Source organism: Ornithodoros turicata, unplaced genomic scaffold, assembly GCF_037126465.1.
Source record: "Ornithodoros turicata isolate Travis unplaced genomic scaffold, ASM3712646v1 Chromosome28, whole genome shotgun sequence".
Taxonomy (NCBI): Eukaryota; Metazoa; Arthropoda; class Arachnida; order Ixodida; family Argasidae; genus Ornithodoros; species Ornithodoros turicata.
This window is the reverse complement of record NW_026999351.1, coordinates 1,858,164-1,871,704: the sequence shown is the minus strand read 5'-3', so window position 1 is coordinate 1,871,704 and position 13,541 is coordinate 1,858,164. Positions and strand designations below refer to the sequence as shown.

Below are 13,541 nucleotides of genomic sequence, written 5' to 3'. Positions count from 1 at the left end.
ATTTGTTTTTAGGTCAGTTGGTCAATTGGTCTACAAACGAGCAAAAAAGTACACCTTTGAACCGCAAACGTGGCCGTGTGAGAACCTCGCAGTTGAAGAACGTTGCCGATTTGTGTGGAAAGCCATCAGTTGGCCAAGCAGAACCATGACACAACTTCAGGAACGTTCAAAGGAGCATAACCATTGCAACTGATGTAATCGTCGCCAACAAAGTACTGCAACACATAGAAGGTGTGATCCTGCTGCCGGTCCATACACATATTGAGCCCGGAAGAAAATATACAAAAAAGGAACAAGAAGGAACAGTGGGCGGGCCACCTACACACAGCAGAAGTCTTGGCAGTCTGTCCCAATTTCCAAACGAACCCGTGATTCCACATAGAACCCCCCGGAGTGTAAGAACCCAACACAGCATTCTAGCTGTTTGCCGCAGTGACTGGAAGCAGACGTATTCCAATAATTGCGGTAAATGGCTTGTGGTTCGAATAGAGAACGAACTATTTGGCAGAGCTGTGATGGTGCAACTTCTTTATGCTTAAAAATCATGCAAAGAGGTTCCTTCTGCTTGTGGGCTTAATATCATTCGGCGCATGTGGCATCATTCGGCTCATAACTCGCATCATTCGGCATGCGAGTTTTAGTATGCCGTTGATAAGGTTATCGTGCCTATCGGAATCAATTGCACTGGTGCGTGACTCAGAAACACATCCGCTGATTGGTTCTGGTTGATACGATTCGACGCAAGTCACATTACCAACGTTACCAACGACCTGCTAAACCGCTCTGTTGTCTGCCAAACGTGGACGAATGACTTGCCACTAATGAATCCTTGCCACTAATCTTGTAGTAGATCACCGCACCAATGCCTAAGTGCATCCTCCGCCAAGTAGACGGTCTTGGTGGGGTCGAAGTGTGTCCAAGGATCGGTAGGCCAGACATATCGTCTATTATCCTGAAGGACTTTAGCGCATGCAAGTGAAAGGCAATCTCATAATTCCAGAGATTCGGAAATGTCTTCACAGTACTCTTCACTATCCGCAGTACCGAACAAAATAAAGCTCGGTCACGGTTTCCGGCGCTCGCATATTAGCAAATGCCAAGACATATGCGGTGATAGCTGAAACTTCTTTGCCTGTGCGACTTGTCCTAGATGTTTGACCTCTACTGACGCTTTTGAAGTCGTTGAAGAGCGTTTCAGGTTGCAGAGTTGATGAACTAGCTGCTACTTCCATCAAACCCTCACATTTCAACGGCATCGAATGATTAGGAAGTGTCTTTGTTGAGAGTTGTTGAGCAGTGGGATCTAGGCTCAGCTTTCCCAGCTTAAGTCATATATCCCTCCATTATATTACACAGTAATAGTGTGTCGACCATTAGTCGAACCTCTGTCACGGTGACGTTTATGCCAATACTTGATCCTCATCTCGAAAAGTCATCACAGTGTTCGCAAGGGATGGACCAATAGAATCTCCGAATCCTCGAATCCCATTGCCCAAAACGGCGAATAAGAGCATTTCGATCCACCAAGCACATTTATTTGTATATTTTTAAAGGTTGCGCCTCCGGTGTCCACAGAAAACCAAATAGATCTGTGTGGTGTGTGGTTGCATTGTTCTGGACTGAAGGAGTTCAGGAAGGAACTCTCCCATTACACGCTTAAAGGCAATATGGTTTCGGTTTTGATCGTTTGTTACTTTTATTGAAACAATGCATACTCGGGAGTTTCTCCTGCAGTCGATGAAACAACGTCATAGTTTACATTTACGAAGTAGATTCTAGAATCGTAGGCGTGGTGGAGTCGCAGAACCGTCTTTGGATTTGGATTGGTAAAATTGTGGATTCGTCCTACTTCTAGTCCTTACCTGTCGACGGCCATATAACGCATGAGAAGTTCCCTTCTGCACACGCGTTGGCTATGTACCATTTAGAAACCAACTGTACAGCTTTCCTTTGTGAAACTACAGGAACACTCGACAATGGAACATTTCTTGTGTTCCCGAATATCGGCACTTGGCACTTTACTTACATGTGTTGATGTGGGTGTTGTTCGCGTTGACGAGGCTCTCGTTCTGCCTGGAGAAAGGCTTCGGCGATACGTAAGGCATTATTGATACCAACGACACTTGTTGAGCAAAGCGAGCTTTGAGTCGCTGATCCTGTAAAGTGGTAATGAAAGCCGTGAAAAGCACGGAACGTGCAAGAGTCTTATTTTTGTATTCGCATAATGTTACGCCGGACCGCTGCATGCAAAGACAATGGCGTTTCATCTTCAAAGTTTTACACGTTTTTTTAATGCCCGGTTACGTCTGTTGGAAATATTCGATGGGACTTCTCTCATCACTTGCGGACGGATCAACGAGACTCGAACCGTGACACTCTGTGCTCCCTAGAATCGCTACGAATTGTCCAATCGACAACTGGCGTGTTTCCAAAAATGAAGGAGGCACACGTGAAGGCATCTCTTCCGGCTAAAGGCCAAAAGTCCGTTGCACAAAGAGCCTCGAAGTCCCAGCAGATGCTTGCACAGACTGAGTAGCACACGAACGTCTGCAGTAGCAGATGAAGCAAGGAACTTTGACTGATAGTATTCATTAAAATGAAGTTATTCGCAGTGCGGTTCCAAACTCGAAAACCTCAGTCGTACTGACTCGTGTCAGATGTAGATGTTCAGCATTGCCCCGCTTTTAGTCTTTGTCATCTAACTCATCATGTAAATCTGTTATCCTGGATCATCTGATTGCTCATAATTGTAGATAGCTTTTAACTGCCGCACTCACTTGTTATCGTCATCCTCCCCTCTCTCTCTCTTATCCTCATCTCTCACACACTCACCATAGTTATAGCACTCTTTTCCCTTTACCGCTTTCGTGCCACTACACCCATACTGTCTCTCTCTTTGACGTGCGCGGGTTGGGAACGCGCACCATTCAGTATCGCCGGCTAGCACAACTCCACCCGTTATGCGCCTTTAGACGCAAAACATGCCGATCACTTGGTAAGACGATGGCAAAAAGTAAATGAACTGAAAAATTACTATTTGGCAATAGAAATTGATATCGATTAGCTGTAGTCCGTTCCATCAAATTAACGCATCAATGTAACTCATACCAAATGTTATTTTAACTCATAATTCACTTCCGGTCATAAAAATCCTAATATCTGCATAAGAACGAATCCTGCACCAATGGCGGGAGAGTACAAATGTTGTGCTGCTGTACAACTGTTTATGCACGTTGGCCCCACACAGTTCCCATTGAATCCATTTCACGAGGCGCACTTAACCTTCAACATGGCAAACAAATAGGAGCTAGAGTAACACGTAAATATGAGCAGAGTGCCACTGATGCTTTCATATTCAATTACAGCTACAAGGCGTCCCCTGACCGACGAAGAACTGACTAAACTGGCTGAAACGCGTCCGATCACAGTCCTCTTCGTCGGTGACCACAGCTACAGTACGATATCGAAGGAACAATTCCTGATATATGCACAAAGCCAGCTTAATATGGTAAGTGTGAAATAGATGTACGTACTGCGTATGGTGGGAATGTGTAGAGAGAGGGTATGTTTCTCACATTGTGGGAGAGGTTGTCTTCATGATAGAGCTTGCTGTGAAAGCTATAGAACTCTGTACTTTTTTTAAGCAAATGGATACGAAATACTTGATTGAGTCCACTTCCTGAGGTTCACCGGACCCCAAACTCAACAAAATGAACTTGTCCCGAATTCATCAACTAGGATGCATTCTACTTGCTGAGTGATTGTCCTGCTTGTCCTACCGTTTCAGGAAAACAACTTGATTTGATCATGATGATGATGGTGATTACCCAGCCAAATACGCGCCCTCCACTATGCAAAAAAAACACCAGAGTACCTAAAGTCAGGTGTAGCAGGATGCGTCTGCTCTACCGGGTGTTTAACGAAAGGACCTCGGCTGAATAATTCGTAAACAGGTGGTACCAAAGCGGACCTTTCTTTTTGGTTAAGACATCTGCCGTGAACTGAGTTGTGAGCGGCTCATTTGCATACTCTCACGAATAAAATACACATCCCATTTTTCAATTTTATTTCACACACCTACGGTATATCTGTTTTATGTATGGGGACCTTCAGCGAGAAAAATTCGTAAAAAAAAAAACTCGTCGACGCATAGGACTTTTTCGAGCAATTAATCGGTTTCGGTTTACATATTTCTTGCGCGGAGTAGTGCACCAATGTGCTCTTTCAATCAGCTATCCGGCTGTCTATGTCGTGTTCATCCGATTAGTACATAACACGGGGCGACGGAAGATTAGGAACAGCAGCAAGATACGCATCGCTATGCTTGGCATTCTATATGAACGTGACACGTTTGTTTTTTGTTTCTTTGAATATGTTTCGCTGAAGGTGCCGATACGGGAAACAGTTGTCTTGAATGCGTGCAAAGTAAACTTTAAAAATTAGGATGATTGACTACTTAGTGAGCGTGTCCATATGATCCGCTCACGACTCAGTTGATGACCCATGTCCCAAGCATGTTTACGAAAAAGAAATTTCTTCGATGGCCCCACCTCTTTACGAACTATCCAGCCTGGAGACCTTCGTGAAACAACCGGTATATGCCGCACTGCAAGAATGCCGTCTACTCTACACCCTTTCTCCTGTAGGACGATATATGTGCAACTGACTTCCCGCTGTCTTAATGACCGGCTTCCTGACCATAAACGAAGCGAGAAATGCAGAAACTCCGATGTCTACCTTCATCATCTAAGTTTCCGGTCATGTAGACTAACACGAGTACTGTTTGCCATGAGACCATCGACAAACAAACAAAACCTCTTGCATTTAATAAGTTCTTTGCTTCTGTATTTACGCGTGAGGACGCGTCTTCTGTGCCGTCTCTCCCTACTCTTACTCATGAAATGATGCCACCCGTCGTGATTAATGCTGATGGAATAGTGAATATCATTGACAGATTAAAGCCCCCTTGCCGCAGGTATTGACGACATTAACGCAAAAGTACTCAACAGCATTAAAAACCCCTGCAGTAGCTTCCTGTCCCTCATTTTCTCCCAATCATTACTAACTGGACCCGTGCCCAGCGACTGCAAGGTAGGCAAGCTCGCCCCGATCTTTAAATCTGGCGAACGTAACCAGCTGACGAACTATCGTCCCATTCGCCTTACTAATGTCTGTTCAAAAATAATGAAACACGTCCTATTTTCAAACCTAATATCATTCTTGGAAACTAATAACCTTCTCTCACCATTCCAACACGGATTCCGCAAAAATTACTCGTGTGAGACACAATTATCTAGCTTTTCTAATGATCTACTTTCCAACATGGATCATAACTGCCTAACTGACGCCATTTTTATAGACTTTTTCAAGGTCTTTGATCGTGTGCCTCATGAACGATTACTTTACACGTTAGCCCGCCTACGTATAAACCCGCCCGTCGTTGCTTGGATTCGCGATTTCCATGACAGACATGAATACACATCTGTCAATAATTGCTCTTCCCCTGGGTCACGCGTTATCTCAGGCGTCCCACTGAACTGTCTTGGGCCCACTCCTCTTTTTGATCTTCATTAACGATCTACCTGATGGTCTGTCTATTTGCCGACGACTGTGTCATTTACAGAAAAATATCTTAACTCCTCCGATCAATCACTGCTTCAGGACGACCTTCGCCGCGTTCAGAACTGGTGTTCCGGATGGCAAATGAAACTAAACAGCTCGAAGTGCAAGGTCGTTCATTTTACGAGAAAACGTTCCTAGCTTTGCTTATTACATTAACGACCTCCCCATTGAGTCCGTAACCTCCTTAACTTATCTTGGAATCACCTTCACCTCTGATATGTCCTGGAAGGAACACATAACCAAGCTCACCGCCAACGCTAACAGAACCCTCGGCGATCTCAGGCGCAATCTTAAACATGCTCCCATCACAGTAAAGAAAGTGGCTTACGAATCACTCATCCGCAGTAAGTTAGAATATGCCTCATCCATCTGGAACCCTCACCAAGACTATCTTTCGCGTGAGCTCGAGAGTGTTCAAAACCATGCCTGTCGCTTCATATGCTCTAATTATTCTCGTCATTCCAGCATAACAGAAATGAAATCTAGTCTTCAGTTATCTCTACTTAACATCCGTCGCAAGGTCGCACGTCTCACACTACTGCACAGAATTTACCATCACCTTCCATTCCTTAAGGACATCCTCATAACACCGCCTGACTACGTGTCATCTCGCATTGATCATCCATACAAAATAAGACGTCCTCAATGCAGAACATTAGCTTACTCTAACTCATTTCTGTCTCTCGCAATAAGCGAATGGAATGGTCTACCCGAATCACTATTAAACATATCAGGACAGTGCTTCATTTGGCTCACAGTTGTCATCATATCTCCTTTGCTAATGTGTTTTTACTACGATGTTCACTTTTGTATTCATATTTTTTTGCATTAATGGCTTATTATGTACGGTGTACTTTTTGTGGCTCTCATTTATTTTGAATTATTATTTTTCTTTTTTCATGTAAATTCAGGTTTGCATCATGTTTGTAAATGTTCATATTTTGTCAATTTATCCACTCCCTTATGTAAAGCCCGCATGGGCATTTAAGGTGAAATAAATGAAATGAAATGAAAAAAAATTCCGCATAGCATTGGCGATTGTGTCGACGGCAGGTTGTGTCAGGCAGGTTGTGTCAGTCTCTCTGTGGTCCTCGCCCCGGGTGCTTCGCGACTTCGTTTGTCTTTTTATTCTGTCCTAATTGAATGTTTCGCAGATTTCCCTCTCTGCACTAGATTATTCTTTCTACTTCAACATTCGGGGAATAACTGTACCATAAGGGAAGCGAAAAACAAAACCGTAAAACAACCTTGTCTGCCACGGAGTTTTCTTCCGTGTTTTGTTCATTTCTAACAGCTCAATGAATCACCATATCCGGCGACATATTCTCTTCTGAAGAGCTGTCTATGCGACTTCCTCTCCCCGCTCCATATCTCTTGACCTTATATATTTGCAGGGGTGTGATTTCTGAGCCGATTGCGCATTTTTGCGCCCGGGCGATGTCCTGCTACATTCTGTTAAAAAAAGTCAAAATATTTAATTTCCTGCGCCGCTGTGCACCAATTATCCCCCCCCCCCATATTGAACAGCAACAATACTAAAACAGAAGTGCGTGCTTGCACTTGCGATAGCCTAGCTCACGCGTCCACCTAACAATAGTGGCTTTGTCGACTATCGAGACAGTTCAAGCCATACTACGCTATTTATCTAATCCAATCCGAGTCCACATGGTTCCGGTTGTGCTTCTGGTGATACACGGTCTGCGGGCGCGCTCAAACACGTATTGCGGTACCTACATGGCTTTGGTATTGTCGAAAGTAACAGGTAACACAGCCCTCGAAGCTGATATTACAGTCGTACCCACTGGAGAGACAGGTGCAGCGGCACAGTGAACTACGCAATGGCCAGACTGGGCCGACCGAACCCCAAGCGCATGCTCTCTTAATCTGTCATTCACCCACCTCGCAGCGGGCCAATATAGCATCATCCACACTACAGTTGTATCTAATACACTACTCCTGTTCTGCACTAAACAAAATCCCCTGCATGCTTCTTCCCGCAACACGGGCGTTAAAAACTCGACACCGTCTATGAAGCCTGCACCACTGACGCATCCTGCTCCTGACTAATCTTCTTAGGTTGATGGGATAACGCATGCACTACGGTAACCCTACCATCTCCTCTCCCAGGCTCACGCTACGCTCTCCTCCCTTCCCTTAACAGATTGTAGTAAGCTCTCGCTCACACAATTCAAAAATTCATGAGTGTCAGCCGAACGAGACATGGCCTTCTGTCGAATAAAATAAAAAGGAATAAGGTGCAAAAAGTGCTGCAAAGTTTTACAGGACGGGCAGCAAGGAGTCACACAGAAACAAGCGCCAAGTGGTGTTTTCAGTGTTATTCTCTTCCGAAGCCAAAACAGATCCTATTAATTGCTTAGAACTCGACCAACCGTAAATTCGAGTGCCTGCTCGCCTGCGACACAAAACCAAGGGTGAGCTGTACATGTTTCTTTCGATTACGAAAAGAAAAAAGAAATACTTGAAGCGAGGAATTGATCGAAGTATTAGCTCTGGATCACTATGTCTATGTTTCTTGCAGTGCAACATAACCGCGCGTTGCTGTCCTTTCCACGAGAAATGCTCCATGTATCCTCAGTCATCCTTTTTGAAGCCAGAGAGTTGTACGTTGGAATACTCTTTATTTAAGAGAAATGTCTATCATGACTCAGGATCGGCCGGAAAAAGCAAAACAGAACAAATGTGTTAGGGAGTCTGAGCATGTAAATTAAACGAAGTATCATTACTCGCCCCGCTATCCACCTATAGGGGCGGGCACAGGACGAATCTGAATTAAGAACAGTCCACGAGCGTTATCCCTAGGACGTTCTGGGGATACAGCTCGATACATGATGACACTGTGAGGACGTCATGAGGATCGTGCGTGTTCTCGGGCATAGCATCTGCTGTAGCAACCGGAAAATGGTGATTTAGGGCATCTGGGATAAACCACAGGATAAAAATGACCACTTACTTGGTTTCCCGGTTGAAGGTGAACAGTTGCCGTATTATGCAACCTTGAAATGCATTCATTGATTTATTAGTTGCCTAAGAACAACTACATGAATGACAATGGGATGAGGTGATTCGCCGCAACAAGTCTAAGAGCGATGACGGAATACATAGGGAAATGTTTAACCTTAGTAATTTAATAACAGTACAATATTAACAAGAGCAGGAACAAAGATTTACAGAGACCACATGAACAAAGAAATCAACGATGAAAGTTAGTCGCTGAAAAGGTTAGCCAGCTGTTCAGCTGGTGTTTCGAAGGCATCTATCCGGCTGTCACGCACCCCTATTTTTTTTTTTTTTTTGCCTGGTAACTGCGCCTCCATTGTACTGAATACGGGTAAATGTCGATCGTGTCGTACGATAGTTATGGATCATGAGAACGATTTCCTGCAGAGTACTTAGATTTCGCGTTAACCATTTCATGGCCTCTTTAATGCCAAACCCGCAGCGCGTTATCCTCTCTAGTAAGCTCCTACATTTGACCCATATTGGCAAAGCATTACACGCAATTTCAAGGTGTCCTCGCATTTTATTTGTTTTGTTTTGTTGAAGTTCAAGGATTGCCATCGCGTTAGTCCTGGGTGCCCCGTATTTTCCATATTATGAAGTAGATGAGGTACACCTCGGTTCACCCGGAAAAATCAGGTCAACTAGTAGAGGACAATTCAAAAATGATAACGGGCATTCCAAAACGTAATTAAAAGCTTTCTCGTGGTCAACACGCGAAAGTTCAAGCTTCAAAAGGAAGCTTCATTGCTGTTTTTCAGTTATGTGCTTTGCAGAAAGTCGCTGAGAGAGCCCACAGCTACCCACATTTGCAGCGGAAAATGTTGCAACGTTGCGAGATCTCTACTCACAAACTGAACACAGAGCCACCACTGTATATGTCCATGTCCGGTACTGCCATGTACAGCTTGAGACAATAGTTGACATGCACGGCACTGGCGCATGTCTTCATCGCAGAGGTCGTCTGCATTATACCAGGAAGAGGTCGAATATGAAACTTTTTTGTTGTTCCGTGTTAGCGCCGCGAAGCAACTGTGGCTATGAGCGGCGTACAGATGTGGACCGGTGAACAGGGAATAGCATAAAGAAGTTGGGGGCAGGGGAGTTACTATGCGTGCTGGGCCGACTTCAGGGGGAACTGGAAAGTCTCAGGAAAACCCTGGGAAAACCTCAGACAGAACAGTCGGCGGTAGGATTCGACCCCAACACCTCCCAGTCAAAAACGGGTGACTGACTATTCTATTCATGTATCAGTATGTGTGTCCGCCCTTGTTTCCTGTTTTGATGTCACTGCAATGTAGACATGCGGCACGGTGCTGTCCCGTGCACTCTTTTCCCCAAGCTGTACAACACTGCTTAAACCCCACCCAATGGTTGGAAAAATGATTTTCGCTCTGCGTGGAACTCGCCATTAGCCACACTATACGATGTTGTTGGAACTTATTCTTGGACGAAGGTAATTCTTTTCTGTAATTTTTACCGCTATGTAATCTACGAAGCTCGAATCTACGAATTTCGACGCGTATGACAAAATTCGACGGGTATGGCAAAAACACTGCATAATATACGAATTAACGGACACTGTCTATCTCTCTTCCTATGTTCCAGATCAATGCAGCCTTTGCAGAAAATAACATCAAGCTGAAGATGAAAGTATACGACACCTATGTGGTACGATTTTACACTCGGCTTCCAGACATGCATTAGCATTAGTGGGCCTATTCATACAGAGGGCAACCACTGAGCCAAGGTCCTGTCATGAAACCAGGTTGAGGGCAAGGCAATTTCATAGCAGCAACAAATTATTGGAACATGTTTGCAAGGGGCGTTGATATCGCAGTGTTCTGTGTTTCAAATTCAGTACATCATTAATGGGCAAAAATAAGGCTACTTTCGTTTCCGACCCGTGTTTCGCTCCGACAGAGAACCCACCCAGTTTCAGACAGTCCTTCCCCTTTGGTATTACTTTCGCAGACACTACAGGGCCGCATTTACAAATGTTGCTGATGAGCTACATTTCGTTTCAAGTCTCGCCTTCCGTCGACACGCTATCGGTTTTCTTGTTTTACAGCAGGGCCTTGTAGGTCATTATTGGCTCAAGCACGACCACTGCCTCATCTGTTATGGCGTATTAGTGTTCATGTTGCTACATTTGACAGCATACACCGAGTGGATATAGCTTGGGTATCCTTACTACGTGAAAGTTAACACGTGTCAAAGTCATCGAAACTGAAACACAATCGGCAATTCTGTCTTTCTCAGTTCAATAAGCTCCCATGGCGCAACGCGTGCTTCATTCAGCACTCTGATTTCTTGCAATCGTCCATTCTCAAACCCATGTAGTGCAATTCTAAACATTTTAGGTTCAAAATATAGGACGATGGCTTGTCTTTAAGCCGCGGTTAGTAAAGTTATGCTCTGTACTCTTGCAATCAGACTCACTGCTGGAAGCAGTTCAGAAAAACTGAAGCCGAGTTCAACTAGGTAAAGAAGACTACCTTCTGTCGAGAGTAGCTTTGTGGGTTCCTCAGGAAAAAAACGAAAGCAGCGGAAGGACAGTCCCATTAAAAAATCTGAGCCTAAGTCACGGAGCGACCACACTGGCGGCACTGATGATGATAAATATTGAAAGCAACGGAATTTCATGACATAGGGACACATGCATGACTTTGTTAACCGTGTGTATTTCCAGCTGAATGAGGAACAGGAAAGAAACCACCTCGTGGAAATTCCTGGGAGACAGTTTCAGTCAATTGACTTAGAGAGAACCTCTGAGAGACTTAAGGGAAGAATAGTTGAATACCCTGGGGTCAACGAGTCCGACATCGTCTACGTATTTACGAGGTGAGTTCGAGGGAATAACACACGACGCAAGATGCCTCTCCTAGATCGCAGACCCCTTACAAGAAAATTCAATGCAAGTCGTTTCACGCCGAATGCAAGAGAATGTGTTTTAGCATAAACAGTTGCCCATTGTTCAACGTGCTTACTATCTAGGTTTTCACCAAAGCTATAGTTCTGTTTATATATTCTGCTGGTGTGCTGCTATCGTTCCGATCTTCAGTGCGAAAGTCAGCTAATGGTCATCAAAATGGCTCCATCGAAACTTAACGTGTGTCGTTTTCAGAAAGCTCCTCAGCAAGGAAGGTTCTCAACAGACTAGTTGGGGTAAGTATACAAGGCAGAGCAAGTAATAACCACACCTTAGCAGGGACAACATTGGGCCAATTATGTTACATGTAGGGCTTGGCGGCCTATAATACGGCGACATATTGGGCTTCCCGACCTCCGACGCATGGTGCTATAGGCAGTGAGAACTAATAATTATTGCAACCAATTAACTATACAACAATTAATTATACAACCCAAGTTTTACACAGAAAATCCGCGGCAAGTTTTGCACTTTTTACTTTAAATAATTTTAAATTTAAAATTTTGAATATTTTTAAATTGTGCAAAATCTAACTCAATGCAATACTTGACGTGGATTTTCTATGTAAAAGTCGGGTTGTAGAAAAAAAAACTAGATCCCTGTTGAAAAAACTCATAAGCTAATCTGTATGAGCATGCTCATAAGGCTGATATATGTGTTTATTGTATGAGCAATCATACAAGTGTATGAGCAATATGAGCAATATGAGCAATATGAGCAATATGAGCAGATCTGGTTTTGCTCATATGCCAGGTGCATATGAGATTTGCACATATGGTTACGAGCACGTTCTCATAAGCTTATGTGCAAACCTCATATGCATATGTGTGAGCATCACTGAACCAGCTGGTTCAATGACCTAGGTCATTGTCCGTTAACATGAATGACTGACAGAGGAATATTGAAAGAGGACTTTTATTAACACACCTGACAATATTTACAAAGTGTCATCGGACTGCGGACCGCGTCTCAGATCCCTCAGGAAGCTCGCGAGGTGCTTGTTCACCTGCTTCTTCCTCTTCTCCAGGGAGGCCTCCGCGGAGGGCTTGTTCGTAGCATATTTGACGAAGGCGTCTGTCGAAAAGGGTGGTGCTAATTAAAATGCTGTAACAATACTTTTACAACAATAAATGTAACAATTTTTTACTTGCCTTGCCATGCATTCAGTTTGTGTTCTCTAATTCTTTACAAAATGTTTGTGCCAGGAAACAATGAATTACACGCTTGCTTATTGTTTTGCACAGAGTTAACGCAGTGTACAGGATACACTCTAAAACCAACTATAACTATAGAGAACTTAGACCGTCACTTAAACAGAGAAGCCAAAAACCACTAGGGCAGTTACAGTCTGACTAAACAGCGTATATACAGTATAGGCAATCTGCAGTTGATTATGGCCACTAAGATGCAGTGCACAACTTCAGCCCTTAATATGAAAGTGTGATCGCAATTTTTAAGGCTGGTATATCCAATACCTGCATTAAAATGAGTGACAAAGCTTGTTGTTCATGAAATGATGGTTGACTAATTTTATCACAGGAATAACCATGCAGAATGAGAGGTTCACCAAGTCAGCCTCGGTATGAACCACTTTATGGTTGGTGGCCCCATTCCTTATAAGTACACCATAAGACCACGACTTTACAGTGATGCTGCTAATGGCCCACAGCCACAAGCAATTGTAAAGATACTACAGCCCCAACATAAGTATATCTTGTGTTCTAGGCAAAATGTCACCTATGCTGGATACCTACTTGAAAGCGCCTGGAGTTTCACAGGAGTTAGTGGTTGCTTTGCAGTGGCACCCATCTTAGAAAAACGTCGGCACGCAATGCCAGTGACACTCCTGTTCCTGAGCGTGTCCAGATCCCAAAGGGAGCGTGCCATGTCTTTGCAAAACCTAGCATCCGTTTTTGAACGTAGCATCCACGAGAATTTTTCTGTGTGCATAAAGATGTTGTTGCCCAAA

The 13,541-nt window shown here is 44.0% G+C and overlaps 1 protein-coding gene across 1 annotated transcript in view; it reads left to right on the top strand.

Annotated features, from left to right (window-relative positions):
• The window catches only part of LOC135373656 (uncharacterized), a 69,186-nt gene that overhangs the window by 19,364 nt on the left and 36,281 nt on the right, over positions 1-13,541 (top strand). Inside the window, exons 6-9 of the mRNA XM_064606753.1 lie at positions 3,366-3,508; positions 10,249-10,311; positions 11,333-11,484; positions 11,768-11,808. Coding sequence (XP_064462823.1) covers positions 3,366-3,508; positions 10,249-10,311; positions 11,333-11,484; positions 11,768-11,808 — 399 coding nt within the window. The remainder of the gene's footprint in view (positions 1-3,365; positions 3,509-10,248; positions 10,312-11,332; positions 11,485-11,767; positions 11,809-13,541) is intronic.